We start from the raw sequence: 18,759 nt of genomic DNA, 5'->3' as shown, positions 1-18,759 counted from the left end.
TTTCTGAATCCTTTTTTCATAATTTTAAGATTCATAAATATATTGCCAGACAACAGTTATTGATTATTGATAAGTATAGCTATACTTTTGTAGGACAGTGGGGAAATAACAAGATATAAATTATAATGGACAAAGGATGTACGTTGTATAATCTATTATTGTGGTTTTGTTGAAATTTTACCAGCTGACGTTAAATGCGTCAAGACTGAATTGAACAATTATAACATGTTTGACTGTTAAGCTTCATGTTTCCACTCTTTGGTAGCAGGAATGTGAAGAAAACTTTGGAATCTGTGATTGTAGTCAATGCTTTTACAGCTAAAATATTCAAAATGGTTTTATTATTTTATTAAAGAAAATGGAACCCAGTACTCTCAACTATATCCAAGGATAGTAGCAGTAATATTCAAGACAATCAGTAATAACACATTCACATCTAAATGTTGAGAACATAAAATTTATTACATCTGAATGTTTATTAAACAAATATCTCAAAAATGCATCACTTACTAAGCATATTATTTCACAACACATTTAGATATTCTTTAAAATCCAAAGCAAAGTATTGAATTCAGTGACACATAATAAATGTATTTGTTATTTTGCACAATCCAAACACCTCACAAATTCCTGCTGTACATTAGAGAAGAAATCCAAAAGTGGTTAATGAAAATAATTGACTTGAACTCTTCCCTCATTTCTCTGTATATAAATCCTGAGTATTATTTGCAATTTCTGTTTTAATTTCTGATTGCCTGCCTCTTGCTTTTGAAGAAGGTTATGATTGTCTGGCATATATTTGAAAAAAATGCATTGCTATGCTTCATTCTTCTGTATAAATCTTTTGTTAAAAGGCATATGTCAAGATTCCTGTTTGAATTTTTAACAGTGATCCTTTCCTACTGAGGTATTTTCCTGGAATAATGTTAAAGGCAGCTTCACACTCATTTTGAATCCACATTTAGCATTCTAGGTCAACCTAAAAATATGTTATCTGATTGTTGTTATAATTAAATATTGGTAAACTGCAAGTTTGCCTGAAATAAAAGTCCCCTTATTTGAAGAAACCTTTTGGATAAATACCATGCATCCAAGATTTACCACATTGACAATGGCCTCAAAGCTCAGAGTATAACTTACAAAGTTGCAGACTATTAATTCATTGAAATATCATATTCCTCCAAGTAATAGGAGCTGTTCCTCATACATTGGTTTGTACTGAGGCAAATTTACTGTCCATATGTACAATAGCCACTCTGGGTAGGTTAAAAAAATGCTTCATCATGGCACTTCAAAATAATCTGCATTAGCAGAAAATAAAGTGCATTTCAACAATATTGAGCTAATATCCTGCTTTGGCAAATTTGGAGAGAATGGATTCTATAATTTCTAAATATAAGCAAGCAAGATCAATTTATGGAGTGTTAACTCAGGCTGTATTTGAGGCCTTAACACTGTAATTTAATATTTTTATCATATATACTTGATGCCATTGACTCAAACATTGTGACAAACACTGAAATTCATTCCTATAAAGAAATTACAAATACGAAGTACCAATGGGTAATTTTAATCTTTGGCAGAGATGCAAAATAAGCAACAGAACAAATGAAAAATGGCATGGATGCAAACTGTTTACTGTTGACTTTGCTGACACCCGAGATTAATTTCACCGTTTTTGTGTTTTTTTTAAGTTTTAAACAAAAAGAAATATATTTAAAGATCCATGTAATTTCTTGCCAAGTGGTTTCTTGATTTAATGTCATGGATCCTCATACACAGGGTTATTGTAATTGCTCCAAGATCCAATTGGATTGTCTTCCTGTAGTCGGCTATAGAATACTCTTCTACAAGAAAATGAAAAGGATTTTTAATTTTCTGTTCCACTATTTCATTGTTAACAGCAAATTACTTCTAAGTTGAATTAGTATAAATCACTGAATATATGTAAATTATGCATCAAACACTGAGCACAATCTCTTATCTAGATTTAATTCACTTCTCCCATGCTTTTGACCTTTCACCATTTAAATGGCTTGAAAATAAAAACTATAAACTTTGTATTTTAACCACTACAAAGTTGGGCCACAATTGTTGTTTAAAATGCTGTTTCATCTAGAATTACAAAATAGAGGAAATGAATGTATTTTATCGTCTGGATGTCCAAACAAAAATCGCAATAAAAGCCCACTGAGCAGAATGCACACTTCTTCCGCAACAAAGAAATCTGATTGACAGTCCAGGTAAGAAGCTTGTTTGCACTTGTTATAAGAAATTCCTGTTGCTCAAAGCCTGTATACCATTTTCATTTGATCTGCAGGTAGGCTTATTTTTTTCTTCTCCAGAACCTAGCCAATCTATTAGAATGATGTGCCTGTTTCCAAAAGATTTGCCCAAATGTTCCCATTTAAAAATATATATTTTCTTTACAGAATATGAAATCTGTGCATCAAATATACATTAATGAGGTTGGAGGAGTATCTGTTTAAACTGATTACTACAGCTAAAAAATGTTTGGTTTTCTGATCAGAATTATTCTACTATTGTAATTTAGGAACCTACCTTTTCTTCAAATACATCACCACTCCCAATAATGCAACAGCAACAAGAACCAAACACACTGCAGCAATTAATGTGGTCCCTGTCAATTTAAACAAAACATTAACACATTAATTATATTTTCCTCCCAAATGAATTCCTTCCAGAGAAAAATAATCATCGAAACTGCAAGATTATTTATCTAAATATATTAAGCCTAATTATTTCTCTGATGTATATATATTTAACTTTTTATATGGCTTTTAACTAGAAACTTTCATTTCAGTTTTCTTTACAAATGTTCAAAGCTATTTTGTTTCTGTCTGTAAGTTAATGTAACTGCAAAAATAGAAAACGTAGCTACTTTCATTTGTAATTATAACTATTTTATTCATGTTTTTTTAAGTTTGCAAAATTTTCCAAAATGAAAATAAGTTAAAACCTAAAGGACAGGTTCTGAAATCTGTCATAACATTTCTTGCATCTACTCGAACACGAACAAGGAAATACAGCCAACATAATGGCTGTATTTTCCAAAAAGCAAAACCACCAGTTAAACAAATGACTAAGAGAAAAACATAACAGGAAAATTCATTTAGAGGAACTTTGTTTAAGGGAAATTCCAATATGAATGCTAATAAATTGAAGAAGTACACATTGAAGTTTAAGCAGACTTTGGAAAGCTCAATCAAAATGTTGCAAAGTGCCCTATCAAATTCAGTTTTGAAACATAGAATTAAGAGGCAAGTGATGAAAGATCAATAATCATGCTACATATGAGAAACACAAAATAGAATGTTGTCAAGATACAATAATAAGACATTATGCAATTAGATCTAAGAACATAACAATGACCTTAATTCATGCTGTAGTGCATGTGTGTGCATGTGCATATATACAAAAGACTTCACTTTCAAAGCACTACCGTACCTTAATGCAGTTTAATAATTTCTTCTCCAGCCTGTTGAATGGCCAACTTAATTGTAACTCATCCCTTTCTTATTACTGAGGATTTCCTCATACTTCAGCTACTGGTATGGAGAAAATTCAATTGGCATTCACAACTGAATTTCGCATTTATGTTTTAAAAGTGGAGCAGGGGCCACACCAGATAAATAGAAAACAAAATTTTCTGGAAATACTAAGCAGATCAGGTAACACTGCGCTTTTCAGAGGAAATTTACTGGCCAAATATTTGCAGACACCCTATGAAATCTTTTTATGTATTGTTGGCAAATAAAATCAAACAATATTATCTCTAGGATAGTAGTTGAGAAAAGTGGAGCTGGGCTACTTCAATAGCAGCTTGCAGACTAATTTTAGCCCTTCAGATTTACATTCTTTTCACTTTTGTTTATTCATTCTTGTTCTTGTTCCTCTTCTTGTTCAGCCTTGACCTAAATATGAACACGATCATATTTCCTTTATTTATATAACACCTAAATGAACGTGCTCTCCTATTTTGCATCTGTAGTATTGTCCTCCCGGAAAATATTTTGCTTTTAGTTTCTTCAGGGAATCATGTCTGTGCACGTGTGACTGAGTGTTTTTGGTTTGGTTGTATCTGACACTTTCTTTTGAGTAAGGTGCAAAATGTATTGCAGCTTCCCGATAAACAGTGGAAATAGGTTTTGGCTATATTGTCTGAATGAAGGTAACTAGCAAAGCAGCCATAAGGAGAAACATCTGTTATGCAGCATATAGTTAGCGACTGGAATTCACTGTGTGGGTTGAGAGAGGTAGTGGCGATGTTGAAGGCAAATTCAGTTATAGTTTTCAAAAGGGAAATAGATAAATACTCATGCAGAGGAAGACTTCATGGGGAGAACTGAGGTTAGAAACAAGCTAAATTACTCTAGCACATTGCTGGCATGGGCTAAACGGACTTCCTCCACAGTGTAGGTGTCATTGATCTTTGTTTATGTCACACCTATTATTAAAAGGAATTGGAACGGCAGACCCCAGGTGACACCAGTAAGATAAGCAGATTCCTAATTAAGTAGAATGTGGATGTGTCCCCGAGGCATTCTATTTGTAATGCAACATGCTTTTAGTGACTTTGCACAGCAGCTGAAAATATTCTGGTGACAATAATGATGCTGGTATTTTCACCGGCATCATCCAGAATATGCTCATTTAATTTTGGTCCCATGTTAAAATATATGCTTTCAACTATGCAAAACTCCTATTACCTCTAGCTTAAGTTACTCTTCAAAAATGACTTATTTAACTGATATTCCTCATTTTGATTCATTACCAAATGTTTTATAATACTCCAGTCAAGCACCTTATAAGATTTTGCAAATTTAAAGGCACTTAATCATATTTAATCATCCTATTATGCCATCATTCATGAAATACAATTGAAAACATGACATGTTGCTATTCAACTGTTTTGTAGAATGTAAGCAATTATTGATGAACCTTGGTGATGCCACCTGTACTTTAATAATAGAAGACACTGCGTGTATTTAATGTCAACCAAAGTGAAACATGAACCTGTAGTTGTCTACAGATACGGGTATGTAAATAGGTTGCTGTGCTTTCACCACCAAGAGAAAGTCTGCAGATGCTGGAAATCTGAGCAACACACACAAAATGCTGGAGGAACTCAGCAGGTCAGGTGGTATCTATGAAAAAGAGTATAGTGGACATTTCGGGCCGAGACCCTTCAGCGGAACCGGAGAAAAAAAGGATGAAGAGTCAGAGTTTAAAAGTGGGGGAGGGGAGGAAGAAACACAAGATGTCAGGTGAAACTGGGAGGAGTAGGGGTGAAATAAAGAGCTGGGAAGTTGATTAGTGAAAGAGATACAGGGCTGGAGAAGGAGAGGACAGAAAGACATGGAAGAATGAAGAAGAGGAGGAACACCAGAGGGAGGCAATGAGCAGGCAAGTAGATAATGTGAGAGAGGGAAACAGGGTGGGGATTAGAGAAGGTTGGGGCCATTACTGGAATGGGTGGCCACTAGGAGATCCTGTTTTCTGGTGATGGAGCATCAGTGCTCAGCGAAGCGGTCTCTCAATCTATGTCCTGACCATTCTAATTCCACTTCCCAATCCCATTCCGACATGTCCATCCATGTCGTGATGCAGCCACACTCAGGTTAGAGGAGCAATACCTTATATTCCATCTGGGTAGCCTCCAACCTGATGGCATGAACATCAATGCCCCCTTCTCTATTCCTCATCTCCCTCTGGTGCTCCTCCCCCCTTTTCTTTCTTCCGTGGCCTTCTGTCCTCGCCTATTAGATTTCCCCTTCTCCAGCCCTGTATCTCTTTCACCAATCACTTCCCAGCTCTTTACTCCACCCCTCCCAGTTTCACCTGTCACCTTGTGTTTCTTCCTCCCATCCCCCACCTTCCAACTCTGACTCCTCATCTTTTTTTCTCCGGTTCTGCTGAAGGGTCTAGGCCCGAAATGTCAACTGTACTCTTTTCCAAAGATGCTGCCTGGCCTGCTGAGTTCCTCCAGTTTTTTATGTTGATGCACTTTCATGTAGCTTGAGTTAATTGCAAACACTCCGAATTAAATATTCCCATTGAAAAACCCAGTGCCAGTTTCAGAATGAAGCTAATTAACAATTGGCATATACTGTGGATTCCGGTTAATTGGGCTATCAGTTAATTGGGACAGCCTTTTATTTGGGACAACCCTTAAAGAACAAAAACTAAATAGAGAAAATAGCAGGGATTCCTTTTGTTTATTTTGGACACTAAATGGGGCAGGAGACAGTTGCCAAACAGTTTCTAACTAGCATCAGTCATGAGCATTGCATAGTCATTAGACACCACATTCTGCTTAGAACGATCAGATTTTACATAGTGTCAGTTGCATGTGCTTGTGTTCAAAACACAGCGATGCTTATCACTAATAGTTGGAAAGAAATAAGCAATAAGGCATTTAGGAAATGTTTTGCTCACCGCTGTTTCAAGCATTCAGGCTTGGAGATGCCAGAAATGGGCGTGAGTGAAAATAAAATGATTTCAATACTGCATCAAGTTATTAATTACAAAAAGTTTGACTGTATCAACAACCATCTTGTTACAAGGAAAATGAAGATTTGGAGGATGTAATTGTCTAAAGCATTGAATGAAGGCAGTCCATGATCTGCACTAGGTGTCTGCCAATTTTGTTAATTTACAGTCAAGCAAAAGAACGCAGCAGATAAATTCCTCTGGCAGTAACTATTAGGAATTTTATAGTTCTGTAGAGATATTGGTAGTGTTCTAATATTTTCTGTATTTCCCCTAAGTATATAAATTATTACTCAGTTGAACAATAGTTTGTCTTTTTTATAACTTTTAACCATTTCCATGAAGCTTCTGCTAATTGGAGCAGCTGCTTAATTGGGCCAAAATATACTGGTCCCAATGTGTCCCAATTAACTGCAATCCACTGTATATGTTTTTGAGTACATTTGGGGGGGGAAAATGAGGAATAATAGGACATACAAAGGGTAAGAGTAAGTGGGCTAAGGAATGGCAAATGGAGTTTAATTCAGTTAAGTGCAAAGTGTCCTAAAAATGGCATTACGGGTAGGCATGCTGGTAAAGAAAACTTTTGGCACACTGGCTTGCATTATTCAAGGCATTGAGTTTAGAAGTTGGGATGTTATGTTGCAGAGGAAATATGCCATTAAGCTGGATGAAATTGAAATTGAGCAGATGAAATTTAGAAGAACATTGCCAGGGCTTGAGAAACTGAGATATGAAGAGAGGTTTAGCTAGCAGGGACAAGTTGAGCCAGTTAAGATGTATTAAATTATGAGGGGCATAGATTGCATAAATGTGCATATCCTTTTTTGCAAAGGGGAACCAAGAATGAGAGGACATAAGTTTAAGTGATAGGAGACCATTAGACATAGGAGCAGAATTAGACCATCTGGTCCGTCAAGTATGCTCCACTAATGGTTGACTTACTTTCCCTCTCAACCTCATTCTCTTGCCTTTTCCCCATAACTTTTCCCCCCACTATGGAAATATCCTTTCTACATCCACTCAAAATATCTTCAATATTCAGTAGGTTTCAATGAGATCCCCTTCTTTCTTCTGAACTCCAGTGATTACGGGCAAAAGCTATCAAACCTTTTCATTCCCAGGGTCACTTTCATAAGCCTCCTCTGGTCCCCTGCAATGCCAACACATTATTTCTTAGATATGGAGCTGAAAAGTGTTCACAGTACTCCAGAGATGTGGCCTGACCAATGCCGTTTAGAGCTTCAGCATTACATCCTTGCTTTTATATTCTAGTCCTCTCGACACTACTGCTAACATTGCATTTGGCTTCCTTATTACCAACCAACTCAACTAGCAAGTTAACCTTTAAGGAATCCTGCACTAGGACTCCCAAAGTCCCTTTGCATGTCCAATTTCTGAAATCCCTCACCATTTAGAAAACAGCCTATGCCTTTATTCCTTCTACCAAAGTGCATAACTATACACTTCCATATCCTGCACCTCATTGAGGGATTTAAAAGAAACCTGTGGGGAAACCTTTTCAACCAAAGAATGGTAATTATATGCAGTCAGATGCCAGAGGAAGTGGTTGAGGCAGATAAATTGATAATATTAAAGTTACTTAGGCAAGTGCATAGAAAGGAAAGATCTGGAAGGATATGGGTCAAATGCAGACAAATGCACTAGCTTAACTGGGAATCTTGGTACAAGACTACTGAAATGGATAATAGTGGTATGGTTTTCTACTTCTTCACATTAAGTCATGTAGATGCTACATATGGGTTTGTCAGGTCACATGAATGCTGAAAACTGGATGGTTGTGGATCACATGGATTGCAAATGGTGAGAGCCTTGCTCTGAATATTATGAGATCCTACCCAAGCCTGCGTGGACCAGAATCTGAAGCATCCATTAAACCATTGTGCTGTTCAGTTACCATGTAGGCTGTATTGCACTGAGGCAAATCCCTGAGAAATGTAACTGATTATAAAATTGGTGGTTTCTCGGTAATTCAGATTTAAGTCTTGCTAGGACACTGTTCACACAGTGAAACTCAAAAATGAGGAGGTGCAGGTAGTAATTCAGAACTGTATCTACTGCACACCCAAGAAGAGTGTTAGGACCGTTGTAAATATACTAACCCCACACCACTGTGTTTAAAAAGCTTGGGACAGAGAAAACAGTTAACCTGATATAAGCAGCAGGAAAAGTGCTCCCTCATATCTTATTAAAGACATGCTAACAGCATACTCGGAAAATAAGAATAGGAGCAGGCAGAGTCAATTTGGATTTGAGAAAAATTTCTCAAAGTCTTTTGGAACTTCTTTTGAGGTTGTAACAAGCTGTCTAGTTTTCAATAATTGAAAAGTGATACATAAGAGATTACTAAACAAAATTAGCACCCAGTTTTGAGGATTATATAATGGCAGTAAACTGAAAACCGATAGCAGACACAAAATTTTCAAGTTTGCTTTCTCTAACTTGCGAGGTACCAAGGAATCAGTGGGCCCCAGAATGCTTACAATCTATATCAATGATTTAAATAAAGTGATCAGGTGTAATTTGACTTAAGTTTGTTGAAGGTACAAAGGTAGGTAGAGTTAGTTGTAAAAAGGATGCAGAGAGGCTTTAGGGGATATAGGTAGGTGAACTGAATGGGCAAGGACATTGGTGATGGAATATTATGTGGAAAATTCTTTTTCACCACTGTACTGCACTTCACATCAAACAAGCTTCCTAATGGAATTAAATTAATCAGCAGGTCAAATGATTTAATCTAAACTGCCTTCACTCTGGAGTCAGTATCACCACAACATCACTTATCAAAGCAGGACCCATGTAGACAGTGGCTCTGTATGTGTTTGAAAGCCAAGCTCCAGGTCATTAATAACTTGTCACTAAGGCAACATGACAGACTGCAGCTTACATTTAATGCACACAAAATAAAGGTCCTCTTTCAAGATACTCTACTGTACAACACTGCGTCAAAACTGCAATTTTAGAAGTCTACATCCACTCCAAATCTCCAAAGATCAAACGATGGGCAATAAGTATGATCAGAATGTGGTGAGATAAATAAAAAAGTAATAATGATCAGAGTTAAAAACCTTGGTGATTATCTAAAGAAAATATCAAGGACAGTGACAGTAGGAAAGAATAATGTGTTGTGTTTAATGGAGTTAGAGTGGAAATCTGGAATGAAGACTGAGTATAAACAGATGCACAAAGATGCAATCTTAATAATCTACTGAAGTGGAGATCATTGTGGAGTTCAAATAATCTAGAAATATCTATTTTTAAATAGTCTTAGTTAACAAATCATTATTAGCTTGGTGTTCCCGTTGTGGCCTCCTGTATATCGGTGAAACCCAATGCAGATTGGGAGAATGCCTCGCTGAGCACCTATGCTCCATCTGCCAGAAAAAGTGGGATCTCCAAGTGGCTACCCACATTATTTCCACTGACAATTCCCATTCTGAAAGGTCAGTCCATGGTCTCTACTGTCATGATGTGGCCACACTCAGGTTGGAGGAGCAACACCTTGTATTTCATCTGGGAAGCCTCCAGCCTGATGTATTGAACATTGATTTCTTGAACTTCCGGTAATTCCACATCCCCCTTCCCATTCCCATCCAATTTCCCTCTCTCACCTATCCCCTTACCTGTCTATCACCTTCCTTTGGTTCTCCTCCCCCTTTTCATTCTTCCTTGACCTTCTGTCCTCTCCTATCAGATTCCCCCTTCTCCAGTCCTGTATCTCTTTCACCAATCAACTCCCCAGCTCTTTACTTCACAGGTCCCTCCTTCCAGTTTCACCTATAACCTTCCTCCTCTTCCCCCCCCCCCCCCCCCCCCCCACTTTCTTATTCTGACTCCTCATCATCTTTTTTCCAGTCCTGATGAAGGGACTCAGCCTGAAACATTGACTGTATTCTTTTCCATAGATGATTCCTGGCCTTCTGAGTTCCTCCAGCATTTTGGGTGTGTTGCTAGGATTTCCAGCATCTACAGATTTTCTCTTCTTTACTATTAGCCTTTTGTTAAGTTTTACCTAAATAGTTTGGTGTACAGGTTACAATATTTGACAGTTATCAAGCAATATGTGGTTGTTGAAACAATATTTACAGAGCATGTCCTGAACCCAAATGCTCTGGAGGTCAATCTGAAGAAATGACAGATGGAATCATCAATGTCTGAATGGGATATTGCAGTGAGATCAAGTCAAGTTCGTGGTGAAGAATTTACTAAACAAAGAGACCAAGAATCAAGTACATTTGTTGTTAATTGAAGTTACAATTCAAATTGATGTAAACTGTTAACTAGTTGTATAATTTTATGCATATAAATATTTGATGATTTGTATGACTTTATTATCTTTCTTTCAAGAGGAGGCAACGTGGTGTAAATAAATTTACCTTTCAGAACTGAATGTACAATTATTATGACACAATGTTGTACAAGTCACAATCATTGATTGAGATGTGTTGCCCTTGATAAAAGATATTTTGTAATAGCTTTAGCTCTGTTATTTCCTAGATAGAACAGAAACACAAAACTGTTTCTACACAGTATGTAGATGAAATGAATGTTTTTATTGTGATATTTCCTGTTAACCAAAGGATGTGTTGGCATAGAGTAGATGGAGATCAAGTGTAGCTATTTCTATTATAATCCCTAATTTGTAAATTAAATTGGATAATCTTAATTTTTTAAAATAAAGTACTGTTTTAAACCACAGTGCCAGAACTCCAACAATTAGCTCTGATACGTCAAGTGATGATTATTGGAAAGTCAGCCAGCACTTTGCTCTGCTGGCTCCACTTTGGGACCATTCATTTTCCAGCAACATCACAAGTACCTGTTCATACAAATTTCTTGGGAGTTACATAATTTATTGAAACATATTCCCAACCCTTTTTTTAAAGAGAAAATTTGCTTCTTTCCTATTGTTAACACTATAAGATAACACCACAACATTTGTTTTGTGGCAATCTTTATTTGAAAATCATTTCATATAACAAGCAATGTATTTCTCTCTAGAAATACCTCTTTGGTTTTGTTTTTGAAAGAGGAAGAGCCAGGGAAGAATGCCACACTATCAGACAAAACTAGAATCAAACAAAAAATGTTAGGAGAGGTACCCTTTACTCCAGATAGCTCAGAAACTTTGCATGAAGACGTATTGGATGACCAAATATCTCATCACGGAAAGATCCCACATTGCAATCTGCCCAGCAGAGACATCGCACTTCCAATGGTGAGTAAGTTCATAGATAATCTTCACTTGTTTTTCCCAGTGAGCCATTCCAGCAATAAATAATAAATAGATCCAAGCATGTCTTTTAATCTGATAAATACAGGTCTTATAAGCAGGTTAAGGAAATATTATTCGCTATATTTCATCCTCATCCTGGAAAAACAGAACAAGATGTTCAGGAAATAAGACTGAAAAGGTTTGCAACACCTCTGATTCAGTCACGCGGCCCAGCATCAGTAATGTTGTTTGATTTGTTACTGCCAGTCTACAGCTACAGATCTGGTACCAGATTTTAAGAGCTAATTTTATTAGAGCTGGAGATCTGGCAAAAGTGGAATGGCCAATCCTACATTACAGGCACTTGAGGTCACACCGTATGATGCTATTTAAAACCATTCTCAATCAGGAAAATGTATTGTCTATCCTGATAGAAGAAAAATGTACAGAAAACCAAAAGCATTATGGTTGATAAAGAATATGGAGAGGTAAATCTAAAGAAAGTAGAAAATATTCTACCTAGTTAAGGTTGTTACTTTACATGAGAACAGGCAAATACTGCTTCCCATCAAAGCAAACAGTAAACAGCTGTAAGAATACCTAAATAATGTAAGGAAAGCAATGCACTATTTTGATGGTAATGGCAAAAGAAAACTTCAGCCAAGTCGCAAGTTAAGAGACCATTAAAAGCACTAGAAGCATACTAACATGCACATTAGATACAATAACTTTATTGCATTAGACTAAAACCAAATGCATTTTCAGCTTGAGATAATCCAGACCAACTGGGAAATCCAGTCACATAAAGTAACTAGGATCAAAGGACTGTGGTCATATATATCTGTACGGTAGATTTGAACTGAATGTCATGTTGAAACAGAGCTGCTAAAGTCTGCTTTCTATCAAGCAATAACCTGATAAATGATATTTTCATGACAGTGTTTTTCTATTGCACAACATTATTAATATTATAATAGGTAATGTTATTGCTTTAGCTTGATATAGTAAGGTAGAAAATTGGTGCGGCTCTGATTCAGGAAATAACAGTAATCAAGTGGAAGGGGTAACCTTTTAATAGTTTACTAGGCTTGAAGATGGTTTTCGTATATAGGTTCAAAGGTTCATTCGATTGTCAAAGTATACATGTATGATACAACTCTGATACTTATCTTCTCCAGATAGCCATGAAATACAGGAAGACCATACACCAGCTTCCCCGCATGAAAAATAAAAATAAATGAAACTCGCAGACCCCCAAAATTCCACACCCCTCCTCTGCAGAAAAAACACCAACAATAGCAACAAATCTCTACTCCTCTCTCCGCAGAAAAGAACAGCAACAATAACTATCCCTGACCCCCCTCATCGGCAGATAATAAGCTGCGAGTGAGGAAGCTTGCATCTGTGGTTCCAAGGGGATAAATTAGAATGACCAAACTATCAGCTCGACATTTATCTTTGGATGTGGCTCGCTGAGATTGTAAGCCTTCATTTAGGCATTACATCAGGCATCTGGACTCATCTGAAACTCAGAAACTTCAATTAACTTAACAGGCAATAGATCTTCCAGACTAATTCGGGAAGATTATGCAAAAATACTTTCAACTCAGCAGTTAAGAGGGAACATCCTGAAAGCAAAATTAGTTTTTTTATAATGGATACTGCAGATGGCTTCTTACTTATCACATGAGGAGCAACTGATAGTTCTGGGATTTTCCTCACTGGAATTTAGAAGAATGAGTAGGGATCTCTCTGAAACCTATCGAATGTTGAAAGGCCTAGATAAAGGGGATGTGGAGAGGGTATTTCCTATGGTGGACGGAGTCTAGAACCAGAGAACACAGCCTCAAAATGGAGGGACTTCTATTTAGAATGCAGATGAGGAGGAATTTCTTCAGCCAGACGGTGGTGAACATGTGGAACTTGTTGCCAAGGACAGCTATGGAGGGCAGGTCATTAAGGCAGAGGTTGGTAGGTTCTTGATTAATTAAGGCATGAAAGGTTACAGAGAGAAGGTTGGAGAATGGGGTTGAGAGGAAAATGGATCAGCCATGATGAAATGGCAGATCAGACTTGTTGGACCAAATGGCCTAATTCTGCTCCTATGTCATATACTTGGGCTATCATAATATGGAATAAGACTGATGGACTATCTGCTCTTTTCCTGACCATCAAATTCGATTGTCTTTAATAAGAAAGGATTTTATCATTACAGTAGGTGACCTCCTTCTAAACTGCCGTGTTGTCTTATGAAAGCAAAAACTCTTCCAAGTGTTGCTGTGAGGCTTCATTTTAAGGCAGGCCACTGTGCCATCACTTTAACCCAGAAGGATGTGGTTTTGGGGCAATCAGGTTTAATCTCTACATTCTTGGATTATGATAGTTTACTATTTATTTTTAAATTCATATCAGATACAATTATTTTTGTTACATTAGACTAAAAATAAATGCATTTTTGGTTTGAAATATCCGGACTAGTCAGAGAACTCTATAGTCCAGCTACATAATGCAACTAAGATCCAAAGGACTGTAATTGTGTATGGTGCCTGTACAAATTTGCCTTGCAAAGTGGCTTAATCATGAACCTTACAAAGAAAAACAGAACTCCAAAGATAGCAAGGGAAGTCAGCAAGAGAAATAGCAACAAGAGCCTGCAATCTTAACCCCACCGTCATTCAAGTTAGCACCTGCCTTAAACTACTGCAGATTCTTTGGGACCTGGTTTGAATTCTAATTAGATAACTAGAGCAGGAAACCACAATGTCACAGTTTACTGGTAAGTCAACTCAGCAGTAAAGTTGCATGTGGGTTTGGAATGTTCAAGAAGAAGGTTTTAAAAAAGACTTTTTATGTTTATCATGCCAAAGATAAAAGATCCTTAAAAATAACTAAGACATTTCTCCCAACACCACCGCCACCCGTCTCCCACTCACCAACTATCTGTCTTAGTGATACCACAGCAGGAAATGCATCTGCAATTAAAATGCAGGCCAATGAACTACCACGTGTCAAGTCTTGGAACAGTATTACCAACATTAATGAGGCTCAGCTACAGTAAAGATAGCAAACTGTATAGAAAGTTTAAAACTCTGAAAATGAACAAACCCAAACCCCTGTCTGACACCATATGGTTTTTGATAGTCCACAGAACCAAAATGTTCACAATACTGCCCTAAATAAGCTGTAAGTACAGAAAATCAAAATCAATTGAGACGAATTCTATTGGGAATAAAAAGCCAACAGAAAGAGCACTTCAGTTATGCAAACAAAGCGCTATTTTGAAGCTGTGTAAATGAACAGAGAGCAGGTGATGGGAAGTGTTTCATATCTTTATTTTCCGCTTGCACTGATTCCTACTGTGAAAGTGCATCCCAAATGACGCTGCGTTTCCACTTGAAATATTAAGTGAATTTGTGTTTGACCACTTGGAATATAACAAAAAATTATATTAAACAGCTGGTGGAGATACCAGACAGGCAGTCTGTTCAAGACAAGCATGAGAGCAGGGTACAAATATATTCTTAGATCAAAACAGAAGCTTCAACTTCAATACTTATAGCATAAGATTTAGGACCAGAATGGGCCATTTGGCCCATCAAGTCTGCTCTGCCATTCCATCATGGCTGATTGATTATCCTTCTCAACCCTATTTCCTGCCTTCTCCCTGTGACCTTTGATGCCCTGAAAAATCAAGAACCTATCAACCTTAAATATACTGTACACAATGACTTGACCAGCACAGACATCTGTGGTAAATGTTTCCTCATCCCTATTCTACGTGGATGTCCCTCAATTTTCCCCATTCTTCTAAACTCCAGTGATACATCAAATGCTCCTCATATGTTAACCTTTCATTCATGTGATCATTCTTGTAAATGTCCTCTGGACTCTCTCAGTTCCCAGTATATCCTTTCTTAGATAAGCAACCCTAAACTGCTCACAATACTCCAAGTGCAGTCTGACAAATGCCTTATAAAGCCTCAGCATTACAATCTTGCTTTTATATTCTAGTACTCTCGAAAAGGATACTAACATTGGATTTGCCTTCCTTACCACCGACTGAACTTGCAAGTTAACCATTAGGGAAACCTGCACATGGATTCCCAATTCCCTCTGAACCTCTGATTTTTGAATTTTCTCCCAACTTACAAAATAGTCCACACTTTTATTATACTTCCTTACAGTATAAGCACTAACCTACATTATATTCCATATCTTTGCCTGTTCCCCCAATCTGTCTAAGTCCTTATACAGATTCCCTGCTTCCTCAACACTACCTGTCCCTCCACCTATCTTTGCATCATCTGCCAACTTGGCCACAAAGCCATCTATTCCTTCATCCAAATCACTGACATACAACATGAAAAGAAGCGGCCCCGGGACCTACCTCTGTGACATACCACTAGTCACCAGCAGCCAAACAGAAAAAGCCCCCTTTATTCTCACTCTTTGCCTCCTGCCAGTCAGCCAATCTTCTATCCATTCTAGCACCTTTCCCATTATACAATGGGCTCTTATTTTGTTAAGCAGCCTCATGTGTAGCACCTTGTCAGAAGCCTTCTGAAAATCCAAATAAACATCATTCACTGAATCTCCTTTCACTGTTATTTCCTCAAATAATTCAAACAGATTTGATGGGTAAAATTTCCCCTTTAGAAAACCATGCTGACTGTGGCCTATTTAATCATGTGCCTACAAGTACCCCAAAACCTCATCCTTGATAATCAACTTCAACATCTTTCCAACCACTGAAGTCAGGCTAACTGGCCTATAATTTTTTCTTCCTCCTTCCTCCCTTCATAAAGAGTGGAGTGACATTTGCAATTTTCCAGTCATCAGGAACCATGCCTTAACCCAGTGATTCTTGAAAGATCATCAATATTGCCTCCACAATCTCTTCAGCTACCTCTTTCAGAACCAGGGGTATAGTCTATCTGGTCCAGATACTTTCAGACCTTACAGATTCTCAAGCGCCTTCTCCTTAGTAATAGCAATGTCCCCTGACAATCTCACATTTCTGGCATTCTCCTAGTACCTTCCACAGTGAAGATTGATGCAAAATACTTCTTTGCTCCCATTCAGCAGGAAGATGATACAGTTTAATATGTGGATAAAGAGTTGGTGTAGGAGGGAAAATGTCAGATTTTTGGATCATTGGGCACTCTTCCAGGGAACATGGAACCTGTACAGAAGAGATGGTTTACACCTGAACTGGAGGGGAACTAATATCCTGGGGGGGGGGGGGGGGTGGACTGCAGGGAGATGAGTGCCAGAACAGATAGTGGAGAGGCTGTGGAGATAGACGTTGTTAAGACCTCAGACAAAGTCAAGAATCAAAAGATTGAGGATTCTGGGACTAATGTACTGAGCTGTGTACATTTCAATGCAAGAAGTATTGCAGGAAAGGCAGATGAGCTCAGAGCATGGATCAACACATGGAATTATGACATTGTGGCCTTTACTGAGACTTGGTTGCAGGAGGGGCAGGACTGGCAGCTCATTATTCCGGGGTTCTGTTGTTTTAGACGTGACAGAGTGGGAGAGATTAAAGAGGAAAGAGTGGTACTACTCAGGGAAATTTATCACAGCAGTGCTCAGTCAGGACATACTGGAGAACTTGGCTAGTGAGGTTTTATGAGTGGAACTGAAGTAAAAGAGAGGTATGGACACATTAATGGGATTATATTATAGACCACCTAACAGTCCACGGGATTTAGCAGAACAAATCTGTAGAGATATTGCAGACTGTTGTATGAAACATAAGATTGGTATAGATGGGCTTTTTTTAACTTTCCACATATTGACCTGGAACTCCTGTACTGTAAAAGGACTAGATGGGACAGAGTTTGTTAAACGTGTTCAGGAATGTTTACTTAATCAGTACATAGACGTCCCAAAGAGAGAGTGTGTTACTTGATCTCCTAATAGGGAATGAGACAAAGCAGGTGACAGAAATTTGTGTAGGGGAATGCTTTGCATCTAGTTTCAAGGTAATTAGGGAAAAGGATACATCTGGTTCTCGGGTTGAGATTCTAAATTGGAGAAAGGTCAATTTTGATGGTATCAGAAAGGATCTGGCAAGTGTGGATTGGGACAAGCTGTTTACCAGCAAAGGTGTACTTGGTAAGTGGGAGACCTTCAAAAGAGAAATTTTGAGAGTACAAAACTTGTGTCTGTTAGAATAAAAGCCAAAGATAACAGGTTTAGAGAACCTTGGTTCTCAAAAGATATTGAGGCCCTAGTTAAGATAAAAAAAGGTGCATAGCAGGTTTGGGGAGGTAGGAACAAATGAGATACTTATGGAGTATAAGAAATGCAAGAGAACACTTAAGAAAGAAATCTGGAGGGCTTAAGGAAGGCATGAGTTTGCCCTAGTAGACAAGGTGAGGGAGAATGCCTAGGGATTCTACAGATACGGTAAGAACAAAATGATTGCAAGAGTCAAAATTGGTGCTCTGGAACATCAGAATGGTAATCTGTGCACAGAGCCAAACGAGATAGTGGAGATCTTAACTGGATTTTTTGCATCTGTATTTACTCGGGAGATGGGCACAGAGTCTATAGAAGTGAGGCAAAGCAGCAGCGAGGTCATGGATCCTACAGTTTACAGAGGAGGAAGTATTTGCTGTCTTGAAGCAAAATATGGTGAATAAATCCCCAAGGTCTGACAATGAGTTCCCTTGGACCCTGTGGGAGGCAAATGCAGAAATTGCCAGGGCCCTAGCAGAGATATTTAAATCATCATTAGTGACAGGTGAGGTTCTGGAGGATTGGAGGATAGCTAATGTTGTTCCACTGTTTAAGAAAGACTGTAAAAATAAACCAGGAAATTATAAGCCGGTGAGCCTGAACATCAGTGGTGGGAAAGCTATTGGAGGGTATTCTAAGGGACTGGATAGATAAGTATTTGGATAGGTGTGGACTAATCAGGGATAGTCAGCATGGCATTGTGCATGGTAGGTCATGTCTAACCAATCTTATAGAGTTTTTTGAGCATGTTAACAGAAAAA

The 18,759-nt window shown here is 37.8% G+C and overlaps 1 protein-coding gene across 3 annotated transcripts in view; it reads right to left on the bottom strand.

The window, feature by feature from the left end:
* Positions 1–324: 324 nt before the first annotated feature.
* Positions 325–18,759, bottom strand: part of LOC140739339 (uncharacterized) — a 99,300-nt gene continuing 80,865 nt past the window's right edge. For all 3 annotated transcript variants that reach the window (XM_073067552.1, XM_073067551.1, XM_073067553.1), the window contains 2 exons: positions 2,563–2,641; positions 325–1,847 (listed from right to left, as the gene is read on the bottom strand). In XM_073067552.1, the coding sequence (XP_072923653.1) occupies positions 1,763–1,847; positions 2,563–2,641 (164 nt within the window). In that variant the 3' untranslated portion in view covers positions 325–1,762. The remainder of the gene's footprint in view (positions 1,848–2,562; positions 2,642–18,759) is intronic.

Source organism: Hemitrygon akajei, chromosome 15, assembly GCF_048418815.1.
Source record: "Hemitrygon akajei chromosome 15, sHemAka1.3, whole genome shotgun sequence".
Classification (NCBI taxonomy): Eukaryota; Metazoa; Chordata; class Chondrichthyes; order Myliobatiformes; family Dasyatidae; genus Hemitrygon; species Hemitrygon akajei.
Note: the sequence above shows the minus strand (reverse complement) of the source record. Positions and strands in the feature narration are given on the sequence as shown.